General features: G+C 43.3%; 2 protein-coding genes across 3 annotated transcripts in view; one reads left to right on the top strand and one right to left on the bottom strand.

Moving 5' to 3' along the window:
• LOC110536972 (tyrosine-protein kinase JAK2) overlaps positions 1–8,893 on the top strand; it is a 69,838-nt gene extending 60,945 nt beyond the window's left edge. The window contains exons 19-24 of one of the 2 annotated variants that reach the window (XM_036936927.1): positions 517–706; positions 2,150–2,274; positions 3,271–3,443; positions 3,640–3,751; positions 5,026–5,139; positions 5,212–8,893. In XM_036936927.1, the coding sequence (XP_036792822.1) occupies positions 517–706; positions 2,150–2,274; positions 3,271–3,443; positions 3,640–3,751; positions 5,026–5,139; positions 5,212–5,319 (822 nt within the window). In that variant the 3' untranslated portion in view covers positions 5,320–8,893. Of the gene's footprint in view, positions 1–516; positions 707–2,054; positions 2,275–3,270; positions 3,444–3,639; positions 3,752–5,025; positions 5,140–5,211 lie in introns of those variants that run through there. The other variant, XM_036936928.1, reaches the window with a different exon arrangement.
• Positions 8,894–9,503: 610 nt separating this feature from the next.
• Positions 9,504–11,593, bottom strand: LOC110536973 (relaxin-3). The gene is made up of 2 exons (XM_021622658.2): positions 11,195–11,593; positions 9,504–10,396 (listed from the first exon to the last, which is right to left on the bottom strand). The coding sequence occupies exons 1-2, from the start codon at positions 11,370–11,372 to the stop codon at positions 10,038–10,040; spliced, it is 537 nt and encodes a 178-aa protein (XP_021478333.2). The 5' UTR covers positions 11,373–11,593; the 3' UTR covers positions 9,504–10,037.
• Positions 11,594–14,422: the final 2,829 nt, after the last annotated feature.

Genomic DNA, 14,422 nt, shown 5'->3' with positions numbered 1-14,422 from the left:
TATATATATATATATATATATATATGTCATATATATATATATATATATATATATATATATATATATATATATTATTCTTTGTACTTTAACCATTTGTACATAGTTACAACGCTGTATATATATATATATATACAGCGTTGTAACTATGTACAAATGGTTAAAGTACAAAAGGGAAAATAAATAACCCATATTTATGCTTGTATTTACAATGGTGTTTGTTCTTCACTGGTTGACCTTTTCTTGTGGCAACGGGTCACAAATCTTGCTGCTGTGATGGAACACTGTGGTATTTTGCTCAGTAGATATGGGAGTCGCTCTGTCGCTCTTTTTCTCTCTTTTCACTCCCTCTGCACATTTTACTCTCTCTAACTCCCTCCCTCTCCACACTTTTTATTCCCCCCCTCTCTCTCTCTCTCTCTCTCTCTCTCTCTCTCTCTCTCTCTCTCTCTCTCTCTCTCTCTCTCTCTCTCTCTCTCTCTCTCTCTCTCGCTCTCTCTCTCTCTCTCTCTCTCTCAGGGTAACTTTGGCAGTGTGGAGATGTGTAGGTATGACCCTCTGCAGGATAACACTGGGGAGGTTGTGGCAGTCAAGAAGCTGCAGCACAGCACAGCAGAACACCTCCGAGACTTTGAACGGGAGATAGAGATCCTCAAGTCCCTTCAGCATGACAACATCGTCAAGTACAAGGGAGTGTGTTACAGTGCTGGTGAGATTTACCATCATCATAACTAGAGAAACTTAAATCACCAAGGCAGGGAATCAGTGCATCTTAAGGATTGGCCCCTTTTCTCCCATTTTCACCTAAAATGATATACCCAAATCTAACAGGCTCCGGACCTGATCCAAGGATATGCATTTTCTTGGTACCATTTGAAAGGAAACACTTTGAAGTTTGTGGAAATGGGAAATGAATGTAGGAGAATATTTTTTATTTTTTTACCTTTATTTAACTAGGCAAGTCAGTTAAGAACAAATTCTTATTTTCAATGACGGCCTAGGAACAGTGGGTTAACTGCCTTGTTCAGGGGCAGAACAACAGATTTGTACCTTGTCAGCTCGGGGATTTGAACTTGCAACCTTCTGGTTGCTAGTCCAACACTCTAACCACTAGGCTACTCTAGATCTGGTAAAAGATAATACAAAGAAAAAAAACATGCTTTTCTTGTTTGTTTTCTTGTTTCATCTTTGAAATGCAAGAGAAAGGCCATAATGTATTATTCCAGCCAAGGCACAATTTGGATTCTGGCCACTAGATGACAGCAGTGTATGTGTAAAGTTTTAGACAGATCCAATGAACCATTGCATATCTGTTCAAAATGTTGTCTCAAGACCGCCCAAATGTGACTAATTGGTTTATTAATACATTTTCAAGTTCATAATTGTACACTCTCCTCAAACAATAGCATGGGTGAATTACCAAGGCAGGTGATCAGTGCATCGTGTCCATTTTGTGAAAGACAGGCCAGGGTTGTGTTTAGTAGCGCAGAGGTTTTCAAACCTTTTCCTCTGGGACCTCCGGATATTTCACAATGTTATTGTAGCCGTGGACTGATTTCCCTAATCAGGGGCTTGTTAATTAGCTGACCAGTTCAATCAGGAACGGCTGAGGGCCCCTGAAGAGAGGGGCCCTCAGCGTACACTGTAATAAGACATTTTGCAAGGTAAAACAAACATCTCCAGACTGTAGCTCTCCATAAAAATAAATAAAATGGAGTAAGACCCTGATCTCCTCTTCCTCTGTTCTGTCTGTCTGACCCTCTGTTCTCTCTCTGGCCCTCTGTTCTGTCTGTTTGACCCTCTGTTCTCTCTCTCTGGCCCTCTGTTCTGTCTGTGTCTGTCTGACCCTCTCTCTCCCTCCCTCTGTTGGGTTCCTCTCTGACCCTCTGTTCTGTCTGTCTGACCCTCTGTTCTCTCTCTGGCCCTCTGTTCTGTCTGTGTCTGTCTGACCCTCTCTCTCCCTCCCTCTGTTGGGTTCCTCTCTGACCCTCTGTTCTGTGTCTGTCTGACCCTCTGTTCTGTGTCTGTCTGACCCTCTCTCTCCCTCCCTCTGTTAGGTTCCTCTCTGACCCTCTGTTCTGTGTCTGTCTGACCCTCTCTCTCCCTCCCTCTGTTGGGTGCCTGTCTGACCCTCTTCTTCCCCTATTCCTAGGCCGGAGGAACCTGCGTCTCATCATGGAGTACCTCCCCTACGGCAGTCTGAGGGACTACCTCATCAAGAACAAGGCCCGCTTCGACTACAAGAAGCTCCTGCACTACGCCTCACAGATCTGCAAGGTACACTACTTCTCTACTCCTGTAATGCTGTACTCCTCTACTCCTGTAATGCTGTACTCCTCTACTCCTGTAATATTCTCCTGTAATGCTGTACTCCTGTAATGCTGTACTCCTGTAATGCTGTACTCCTGTAATACTGTAATGCTGTACTACTCTCCTCCTGTAATACTGTACTCCTGTAATGCTGTACTCCTCTATTCCTGTAATACTGTAATCCTGTAATATTCTCCTGTAATACTGTACTCCTGTAATGCTGTAATGATGTACTCCTGTAATACTGTACTCCTGTAATACTGTACTCCTGTAATGCTGTACTCCTCTACTCCTGTAATGCTGTACTCCTGTAATATTCTACTGTACTCCTCTACTCCTGTAATGCTGTACTCCTGTAATATTCTCCTGTACTCCTGTATTACTGTACTCCTGTAATGCTGTACTCCTCTACTCCTGTAATACTGTACTCCTGTAATGCTGTACTCCTCTAATCCTGTAATGCTGTACTCCTGTAATACTGTACTCCTGTAATACTGTACTCCTCTACTCCTGCAATGCTGTACTCCTCTACTCCTGTAATACTGTAATGCTGTACTCCTGTAATACTGTACTCCTGTAATGCTGTACTCCTCTACTCCTGTAATACTGTAATGCTGTACTCCTGTAATACTGTACTCCTGTAATATTCTCCTATAATCCTGTACTCCTGTAATCCTGTAAAAACAGCTATACGGAGATGGTATGTTATACCATCAATCAATCAATCAAATGATGGTGATGATAATTGATGTTATGTCATCACTGCTGCTCATCATTACTGAGGTCAAAAGAAACCAGCGGAAAGAAATGTCTCTTACAATGAATTGAACCATCAGTTAAAATGTGTTTTATCAATATCTATTTGAGAAGTATGTATGTAGATATATTGTTGAGGTATGTGGAGCATCCTTGGTGTTTCCCATGGTAAAACAACAGCCTTTCCTCCACCTGTGTGTTCTGTAGGGCATGGACTACCTGGCGACCAAACGCTACATCCACCGTGACTTGGCCACGCGTAACATCCTGGTAGAGAGTGAGCTGAGGGTGAAGATAGGAGACTTTGGCCTTACCAAGGTCCTGCCTCAGGACAAGGACTACTACACTGTCAGAGAGCCGGGAGAGAGCCCCATCTTCTGGTGAGAAAAGATACCACAACTTTTCTCAGCAGACCGAGGGGAGAATCATACGTTTGTTTCCCTCCAACATCTCTTAGTCTTTTGAATGAGTCTGCATATTTTTTTTCCTGATTTGAAAGTAATCTGGATTTTTCTGACACAATCCTCCTATGCATGTATTTTGTGTGTGAGTTTATTTGACTTTGTTGTGTTGAAGGTATGCCCCAGAGTCTCTGACAGAGAGTAAGTTTTCAGTGGGCTCTGACGTGTGGAGCTTTGGAGTGGTCCTCTATGAGCTGTTCAGTGACAAGAACTGCAGTCCTCCGGCAGTACGTATCTTCTTCTGCTCCCCTTCTTCCACCTCACACTTTCACTTTTCATCTGTAATGCTCTGATGCCTCCTCTGTCTCAGTCAACCTTTCTCTCTTTGATGCCTCTGTCTCAGTCAACCTTTCTCTCTTTGAGGCCTCCTCTGTCAACCTTTCTCTCTTTGATGCCTCCTCTGTCTCTGTCAACCTTTCTCTCTTTGATGCCTCCTCTGTCTCAGTCAACCTTTCTCTCTTTGATGCCTCTGTCTCAGTCAACCTTTCTCTCTTTGATGCCTCTGTCTCAGTCAACCTTTCTCTCTTTGATGCCTCCTCTGTCAACCTTTCTCTCTTTGATGCCTCCTCTGTCTCTGTCAACCTTTCTCTCTTTGATGCCTCCTCTGTCTCAGTCAACCTTTCTCTCTTTGATGCCTCCTCTGTCTCAGTCAACCTTTCTCTCTTTGATGCCTCTGTCTCAGTCAACCTTTCTCTCTTTGATGCCTCCTCTGTCAACCTTTCTCTCTTTGATGCCTCCTCTGTCAACCTTTCTCTCTTTGATGCCTCCTCTGTCAACCTTTCTCTCTTTGATGCCTCCTCTGTCAACCTTTCTCTCTTTGATGCCTCCTCTGTCTCAGTCAACCTTTCTCTCTTTGATGCCTCCTCTGTCTCAGTCAACCTTTCTCTCTTTGATGCCTCCTCTGTCTCAGTCAACCTTTCTCTCTTTGATGCCTCCTCTGTCTCAGTCAACCTTTCTCTCTTTGATGCCTCTGTCTCAGTCAACCTTTCTCTCTTTGATGCCTCTGTCTCAGTCAACCTTTCACTCTTTGATGCCTCCTCTGTCAACCTTTCTCTCTTTGATGCCTCCTCTGTCAACCTTTCTCTCTTTGATGCCTCCTCTGTCTCAGTCAGTCAACCTTTCTCTCTTTGATGCCTCCTCTGTCAACCTTTCTCTCTTTGATGCCTCCTCTGTCTCCGTCAGTCAACCTTTCTCTCTTTGATGCTGCTTACTGTGGAAAGAGCTTGAATAACATTTGTTATATTCTATTGAGACGTTCTTATCCCATTGTGGTCTCTGTACAAGGTTTATAGATAATTCCACTAATGCATTTCTCTTTGCAAATTTGATTAGTTCACCTGCCATCCTGCTGTAATTAACACAGCTCTTACCGCCACTTCCCACTTCCTCCTCCTCCTTCTCCCTCCCTCTCCTCCCCTCATCCTCCCCCTCATCATCATCATCCTCCCCCTATTTCTCATCCTGCTCCTCTTTCTCATTCCCCCCTCCTCCTCCTCTCCAGGCGTTCATGGATAAGATGGGCCGTGACAAGCAGGGTCAGATGATAGTGTATCACCTCATAGATCTCCTGAAGAAAGGATACAGACTGCCTGCTCCCCAGGGATGCCCTGAGGAGGTGAGTCTGTCTGTCTAATTTAGTGTCCCTCTGATTGCAACGTAACCTTGAGCCTCCCTCTGTACCCCTCAGATCCAGCACATGATGACCGAGTGCTGGAACATTGACCCAGCCCTGCGGCCCACCTTCGAGAAGTTAGCCCAGACCGTGGACATGTTCCGGGACAGTAAGGAGGGCTGAGGAACCCTTCCTGGAGGCCTCTGCTGGAGGCGCCTGGCCCAGCCCACACCGATCACCTGGGTTGTGTTCATTAGGCACCAAACGGACTGAAAGGGATTACCTGGACTTGTCCAATAAGAAACGCTCAGTTTCCTTTTCTGTTGCAAAGCGCTTTGCTACGGTGTGCCCTAATGAATACATCCCTGACGACGCCTCAACTCTAAAAGACGACGACATTGAAGTCACCTGACCCAACCGTCTTCTGGAGCAGAGCGCAGAAAACGGGGGAGTATTACCAATGGTATTCTGGGACAAAGTCTCAAAAATGGTCTACTTTGTGATCTAACCTAGCCACTTTCTCAGGGATTCTGGGGATCTCTGAAATTACCATATGCTGTTACTTTGTTGCCGTCATTTCTCCATTTGGAGATGTTTTCACTGTTTGACTTCTTTCAGACTCTGACTCTCTCCAGCACAGAACACCCAGCTGTTGATGATGTGTTAACGGCAACACAGAACACCCAGCTGTTGATGATGTGTTAACGGCGACACAGAACACCCAGCTGTTGATGATGTGTTAACGGCAGCACAGAACACCCAGCTGTTGATGTGTTAACGGCAACACAGAACACCCAGCTGTTGATGATGTGTTAACGGCAACACAGAACACCCAGCTGTTGATGATGTGTTAACGGCGACACAGAACACCCAGCTGTTGATGATGTGTTAACGGCAGCACAGAACACCCAGCTGTTGATGTGTTAACGGCAACACAGAACACCCAGCTGTTGATGTGTTAACGGCAACACAGAACACCCAGCTGTTGATGTGTTAACGGCAACACAGAACACCCAGCTGTTGATGTGTTAACGGCAACACAGAACACCCAGCTGTTGATGTGTTAACGGCAACACAGAACACCCAGCTGTTGATGTGTTAACGGCAACACAGAACACCCAGCTGTTGATGTGTTAACGGCAACACAGAACACCCAGCTGTTGATGATGTGTTAACGGCAACACAGAACACCCAGCTGTTGATGATGTGTTAACGGCAACACAGAACACCCAGCTGTTGATGATGTGTTAACGGCAACACAGAACACCCAGCTGTTGATGATGTGTTAACGGCAGCACAGAACACCCAGCTGTTGATGATGTGTTAACGGCAACACAGAACACCCAGCTGTTGATGTGTTAACGGCGGCACAGAACACCCAGCTGTTGATGTGTTAACGGCAACACAGAACACCCAGCTGTTGATGTGTTAACGGCAACACAGAACACCCAGCTGTTGATGTGTTAACGGCAACACAGAACACCCAGCTGTTGATGATGTGTTAACGGCAACACAGAACACCCAGCTGTTGATGATGTGTTAACGGCAACACAGAACACCCAGCTGTTGATGATGTGTTAACGGCAGCACAGAACACCCAGCTGTTGATGTGTTAACGGCAGCACAGAACACCCAGCTGTTGATGATGTGTTAACGGCAACACAGAACACCCAGCTGTTGATGATGTGTTAACGGCAGCACAGAACACCCAGCTGTTGATGTGTTAACGGCAACACAGAACACCCAGCTGTTGATGATGTGTTAACGGCAACACAGAACACCCAGCTGTTGATGATGTGTTAACGGCAACACAGAACACCCAGCTGTTGATGATGTGTTAACGGCAACACAGAACACCCAGCTGTTGATGATGTGTTAACGGCAGCACAGAACACCCAGCTGTTGATGATGTGTTAACGGCAGCACAGAACACCCAGCTGTTGATGATGTGTTAACGGCAGCACAGAACACCCAGCTGTTGATGATGTGTTAACGGCAACACAGAAGGCACGTGAGGGAAAGCAACACAGAATATGTACTGTACAGTTGGTAAAGGATGGTCAACTGCCTTCTTCCTGAACTCAAGTGGATTATGTCAAACCACATTTCTCTTTTTCACCTAAGGGAAGAACTAATAAAGCAATACTGCTTTTAGAGACACAAAGCCGTGGGAGGAAAGGGTGATGAAAAAACAATGAAGGGACATGTTTGACAAAGGGTGCAACCTTTATTTTATTTTTTCTCTAAGCACCCGCCTACTTATCGTCGTACCCTGAAATCTTGGGCTCTTGCAAAGTAACATGCAGAAGGAATTGTTGACTTATGTGCTTCCCCTTTTATAATATTCTATAACGTGACAAGTCTAGGATGCTGTGCACTGCCAGTTGGAAAATGTCTTCGTTATAGTGTCGCTACATAGCAATATTTGGAATGAGACTGACTAAATGGTGTCGGTGAAAGCATCAACAGACGAGAAGTGCAGAGATGAGGTGGAATTTCAGTTCATGGACATTTAAGTAGGTTTGCAGGTTAGCCTAGCGGTTAGAGCAAACGGTCTCTGGTTCGATTATCCAAGCCGACAAGGTGAAAAACTGTGCCCTTGAGCGAAGTACTTCATTTACTCCAGGGGCGTTGTACTACTGTGGTTAAAACAACACATTTCACTACTCCTATCTGGTGTGTAACAAAACACATAGTGCCCCCTTGTGACAAAACACATAGTGACCCCCTGTGACAAAACACATAGTGCCCCCCTGTGACAAAACACATAGTGCCCCCCTGTGACAAAACACATAGTGCCCCCCTGTGACAAAACACATGTCCTGTCCTGTGACCTGTCCATACAGAGTCATCGTGAAGAACATGCCCATAGAGATGCAATGTAATGCTGTCTTTAATTCTGTCAGAGTGACTCTATGATCTGTAACTGTAAAGCAGCAATGTGGGCTGACAGGCTTTGTTTGTCCCACTACTCTATTGTAATAATGGAGTTTAATCCAGCGATCATCGACTAGATCCAGAAGCAGGCCGATATGTTTTGGTTTTCTTCTTGAGCGGATGGTCAGAGGGTTGGAACATAATTACAAATAATTTGTGAACAGCAAATTGACCGCAAGAAGCACAAACAGATGTTTGTCTAAAACATAATAATGTCAAACCTTCCTTAAATTTGTATACGATCACATTGTGTCTATTATGCATGATGGTAATACAGATTTCTTACACATTTTTTTAAAACATTTTTGCTCAGAATAAAACCACCCATGGTTCAAATTTGGCCCACGGGCCGCCAGTCGGGGAACCCTGGTTTAATCTGTCTGCTTGTTTGTTGCTGTCTACCTTTTATTGAATGTTATGGTAGCTGTGCTGACAGTCATACATGATGCCGTCATGTCAAGGTCAGGGTTTTGTGTGAACAAGTTTTTTTTTTCATAAAAAATCATAACAGGATCATGAAGAAGTGGGAAGTATTTAGAAAAAAAATATACAAGTCAGTATTTCCCTGTGTTTGCGTGTTGAATGTAAATCTGCTGTTGTTGAATATGAATAATAATCCATAGGCTAAATTGATTGTAAACTATCAGCTATTTTATATCAAAGCAGTCAATGTTATTGCAGAACTGGTCAGAAATGGCTTTTGTTGCTTTGGGCAACCTTCATGTTTTTTATTTATAGGAGAGCCACTATTAAAGTTGAACTGCAATGTTATTTGGTTGTAGTCATCCTGTCTTGCCTCACATTAAACATATTAGATTGATCAGTGGTTCGTCTCTGTTAACGTCTCCGTCCACACTGTAGTCAGCTCTCAAATATCATTTACACATGGTGAAGATGCTCGCAGCTCCTCCTGAGAGAAACACAGTGAAGATGCTCGCAGCTCCTCCTGAGAGAAACACAGTGAAGATGCTCGCAGCTCCTCCTGAGAGAGACACAGTGAAGATGCTCGCAGCTCCTCCTGAGAGAGACACAGTGAAAATGCTCGCAGCTCCTCCTGAGAGAGACACAGTGAAAATGCTCGCAGCTCCTCCTGAGAGAGACATGTCTCCTCAATGCCTTGACTGAGCTTGTCAATTACAGGTAAAATACAGGCAATTGTCTTTCATGATCGCTTTGAGACTAAATGGGGTTGAATCGTCATGAGTAAACTAGCTTTGAGGTCTGTCACAGGTACACCTGGGTGGTGGTGCTAAGTGTAACCGATGTTCTGTAGAAGCGTGGTAGTCATTGCAATAACCGTGATTGTGACTGATGGATCAGTGGTTTTACCTCTGGTAGAATGCACGTATGAAATCATTCATTTTTATTAGAATAATAAATATCTTATTTTGCAATAGCATTATATTCATTTTTTTTTTGTTTTGCTTTTCCATTGAGTGGATGAGACATTTTGACATGGACAAGATGTGATTTCCAAAAGATACTTTATATTGATATTTGATTAGTTTAACATTTTACATACACAACATATTTTCTCAGTATTGTAATGGGGTATTTGTGGTGGGTTGTTACATGTTTCATGTCATTCAAACTATTTTATTTCTCAGGGAAGTACAATGATGCTCTTGCTTCAGTAGCAAAGTCATGAATTTAACGATGAGACAAAATTTGAGCAATTAAAAATTAAATGTAAACTATTTTCCTTTCACAATATACAGAAAAGTATACAAAGCCGTTTTTAAAGTTCCCCCATCAACAACCCAAACCTTGTGATTATCTGGAAACACTGAAATTAACATTTAAAACTGCTGTCTCTCACACCCAGTCCATCAACACAGAGAGAAGGCGGAGCTCTCCTCACCCTGTACAGAAAGGAGAATTTGAGTAACGTTCTCCGTTCTGTACAGGGGGAGCTCCCTCAGCCAGTGTCCACCTCCACTACCTCTGTACTACCCCAGTCTCACTCAGCACAGACGCCCAATGTCATTCTTAGTGCAACCCTGGTTACAGCACATGCCAGCTAAGCCCAGGGAAAAGTTCCTCTTTTGTCTGTCGCGGCGTGGCCAGTTGATGCTCGGGTTCTTGGCCACTCCTCCCAGCGCTGAAGCCTGGTTCTGAAGCCCCTCGCTGGGGTTGACATCAACCATTAACCCCCTATGGTCTCCCACTCCGCCCAAGAGTGAGAGGAGGTCTGCCAGGGAGGATGAAGAGGAGAGCTGGAGAGGGTGGTCTGCTGCCTGGTCTAGACCATGTCCGTGAGGCCAGTTGATTCTGCTGTCCTCGCCCTCTGTGACATCACTATAGGAACCGGGCTGGAAGGGATCTGGAAGGAGTCAGAGCAGAGGGAGTGGTACAGTTGGTGTTGACACCCGTTTTATTTTTATACATTTTGGGGGGGTTAAGATCTCCACTGCATAGACTAATGTGAATACTGGTACAAAGTGAATACATAAAAGGCCTGAAAATCCCTCCAAAATACAAAATGAGTTGGGTTCTTTTTTTAAATGTTGTACTTTTCCCACCATGTGTCAAGACACCTTAACAATTAATATATGGGAAAATCAGAGGTCCTAGACTGTTTCTGCATGGATAGCAATCTCAGAAACCATGCTTGAGTGCCATGCGGACACACCTGGCTAAATAAATTGAAAGAGCTCTGAACAACCGTTGAATAGGAAATTACAAATTAGCCTAACTGGCACAACAATTAACCTATGATTGCATTTCAATTAGGCTACTTCTCAGTAATCAGGGTACCATTTTCTTTGAGGCAAAAGTAGGGCACGCTCATTTTCCAATCAAGGAGCTGTCTGTGGTGCTGAAGTGGCATTATCAAGCAGATTAGGTTTCTTCGACGTTCTCGGACAAAATACTACTTCCAAAAATGTGACTTTCGAAACGTTAGAAAACAACTTTGATTTTAGAATATAGCTACTGTTTTAACTTTAACACAATGGAAATTAATAATGTAGCTCATGTTAAAGTTTTTTTTTAATCAGCTTTCAAAAACGTTCGCATGAAAGTAACAAGATTATACAGCAGCTGCGAATAAAAGTCAGTTTTACATGACCGACGAGTGTTTGCGTTTAGAAGACCGTAAATTATGTTTTAGCAGACGTACCCAAGTGTTCATCTAAGGATCGTTTCCAACGGGACCCGCCGCACGTGAAGATAACGGCTCTTATGAACTCTCTGCCGCACAGTTTCACCCCGTAGTCTCGTGATAGGCTTTGAGCGCTCGCACACAAGAACAAACTACCAACACACACAAGGATCACAGTAGTAAGCTTTAGAGGCATTTTCAGTTAAAGAAGTAGAGCTGGTTTCGTTGTAGAGATCAACTGAAGTCGCCCTAGCGTGCAGTCCTGGTGCAAGTATGAAGAGTTTCTTTAGATGCTGTTGCTACTCTATCAGTCAACGTTTTCTGTCAATGTAGACGTCAGTAGGATATCATGAAGTGACTCTCTCGCTACCATTTGCAGCTTCTTATAGTCTCTACCCCTCACCATCTTGTGTGCGAGTCATGATATCCTACTCTCCATACACATCAACCTGATGCCAACTCCTCTTCCTCCCCAACATGCTCGCTCACACACGCGCACGCGCATACATATCACGCATACGCGTACATTGCACACACACCTACGCACGTGTGCATTCTCTCTCACACACGCACGCACACACTTAAATGTGTAATAATTAATGACCTCATATTTGTAGTTTTTCAGTATTCCGAGTATAATTTCTTTCATATGGCAGAATTACAGTGACATATCTGTGTTTGGGTTTGGTGTGGTTCTAGAGAAACAGCTCAGAGCTAAACACCTGAGACTGGCTCCAATCAAATCTTAATCTACAATAAACAACTTGTGTTGTAAATGATGACAGGCTAATAACTGACCCTGTGTGTGTGTGTGTGTGTGTGTGTGTGTGGAGATGGTACTATGACAGCAGAAAATGAATCATTTCTGTGGAAATGGATGGAGACGATGTTTTTCTATTTGAGAAAGTAAACTTTGTCAAGAGAAATATCAGACCATTGTCTTTTATTCAAGTTAGGGAAAGTATCATCAGCAGTAATATGATGTACATATCGTCACACAATGTGACATGTAATGTCCATGAATAGGTTACATACTATGTTCAATGTACTGCGATACAGTGCCTGCACCACTCGGGATCAATAACTTCTTTAAATGGCCAAATACAATAAACAGACTATGAATGTAAAGCGCTGGTACTTTGGCAATACTTGTTAGCCAAAAGAAGGTACATGATAGGATATTTATAGTGCACATGTATTAAAAGATAAATTAGACTGTTCTTTTTTTACAAACACTGTGGACAGTTATGCATGGATGAGTATTGACTTCAACTGGTGAGCAATTGAGGTCACTTGTAATGTGGGCACATTCTAAGGGTTAGGGTTAGGGTTAGGTATTGTTGTAATGGTAATGGTAAGTTCTTGTAATGGTAATGTGGGCACATTCTAAAGGTTAGGGTTAGGGTTAGGTATTGTTGTAATGGTAATGTGGGCACATTCTAAAGGTTTCTATATCTGGGCACCGTTGGTGTGGATTATTCTAAAACAGTACAGATTCTGATCACAACAATCATTTCTCGTTCACCTCAATAAGTGTCCTCTATGGATGGGTGGCTGTAATATTTTACCTTCGGAACGATCGGAAACTCAATATCTATCTGGGTATGTTGCTAACCAAGTTTCCAACACGTATTTAACACTTGCAAGGTCATTTTGAACAGTTTTGGACATCTGAACGTTATGGGAGTTTTACAGGACAGAGTTTCCGATCATTCCAATCAGTGGAGGCTCCTCAGATGAGGAAGGGGAGGACCATCCTCCTCAGTGAATTTCACAAAAATGGTAAAACATTTAAAAAGTTATCCTTTTTAGATAAAACTTCACTAACTATATTCACCATGTTGTGTTGCTAACATGTTGTGTTGTCATGTTTAGCTGCCGTGCTATGTTGCTGTCTTAGATTTCTGTTTATGTGGTGTTGTGGTGTCTCTCTTGTTGTGCTCTGTGTTTTGTCCTATTTTTTTTTTTTTATCCCAGCCCCCGTCCCCACAGGAGGCTTTTTGCCTCTTGGTAGGCCGTCATTGTCAATAAGAATTTGTTCTTAACTGACTTGCCTAGTTAAATAAAGGTTCAATTTAAATTGTTTAAATATATATTCACGTCACCAAATAATTGATTAAAACTGTTTTGCCATGAAAGTCTACAGTAGCCTCAACAGCACTCTGTAGGGTAGCACCATGGTGTAGCCGGAGGACAGCTAGCTTTCGTCCTCCTCTGGGAACATTGACTTCAGTACAAAACCTTGGAGGCTCACCCCCTTCCATAGACTTACACAGTAATTATGACAACTTCCGGAGGACGTCCTCCAACCTATCAGAGCTCTTGCAGCATGAACTGACATGTTGTCCACCCAAAGGATCAGAGAATGAATCTAGTACTGAAAGCACAATCTACAGCTAGCTAGCACTGCTGTGCATAAAATGTGTTGAGTATTTTTACTGAAAGAGTGAGAAAGACAATAGTTGAACAGTTTTTAACAAATTGATTTTTTCAAAAATGAAAGAGAAGTAAGAGAGCGAGATCATAATTTGTTTCAGTTTCACTTAGTTAGCTGAAAAATGCAGCTGGCTAGTTTAGCCTAATGAAACACCCTGCTCAAACAGAGGGATGCTATGTTAGCTATCTGGCTATGGCTATCCAACACAACACTGGAACTCTTCCAAGTCAAGGTAAGCTTTCGGTTGTACAAATGTATTGCCATTGGGGCCTGCCGATGTAACTGCTTACTGACTATACACTTTAACGTTACTGCATGATTGTAGCGGGCTTACTAACACATTAGTTCTAGTATCTATGTTGACTATGACGTTACTTTAACTAATATGGTGACAACGATGTACGCTGTGTAGCAGTTATGATATGGTGTGGCTTGGAAAGTTCACATATGCCTGGCTACATAGAGCTGATGTGTTGTGCATTGAAGTCCACAAACGAAGGGAAAACGTGAGAGGAGGAGAGCGCATAGATGTGAGGAAAACAACGTGGCTGCTATGAAAGTGAACTGAGTTTACTCGTAATTAGGGCTGTATATGAAAAACTTTTCTTGAACAGAAGCAAACGTAGTGAAACAGGGATAAACATACCTGAATTTGTCCAATAGAAACTCTCGTTTGCAACTGTTGGAATAATGATTACAGCCTAGATCAAGTAGATGCAGGCAAGAGTGAGCAGGGCGGTATTGAATGTGTCACTGTCTGTCCATGTGTTACTGTCAGTCACGTCACATTTTTCTCTCGACCTGTGTGC

Source organism: Oncorhynchus mykiss, chromosome 12 (genome assembly GCF_013265735.2).
Source record: "Oncorhynchus mykiss isolate Arlee chromosome 12, USDA_OmykA_1.1, whole genome shotgun sequence".
Classification (NCBI taxonomy): domain Eukaryota; kingdom Metazoa; phylum Chordata; class Actinopteri; order Salmoniformes; family Salmonidae; genus Oncorhynchus; species Oncorhynchus mykiss.
The sequence above is the reverse complement of the archived record's forward strand: the minus strand, read 5'-3'. Positions and strand labels throughout refer to the sequence as shown.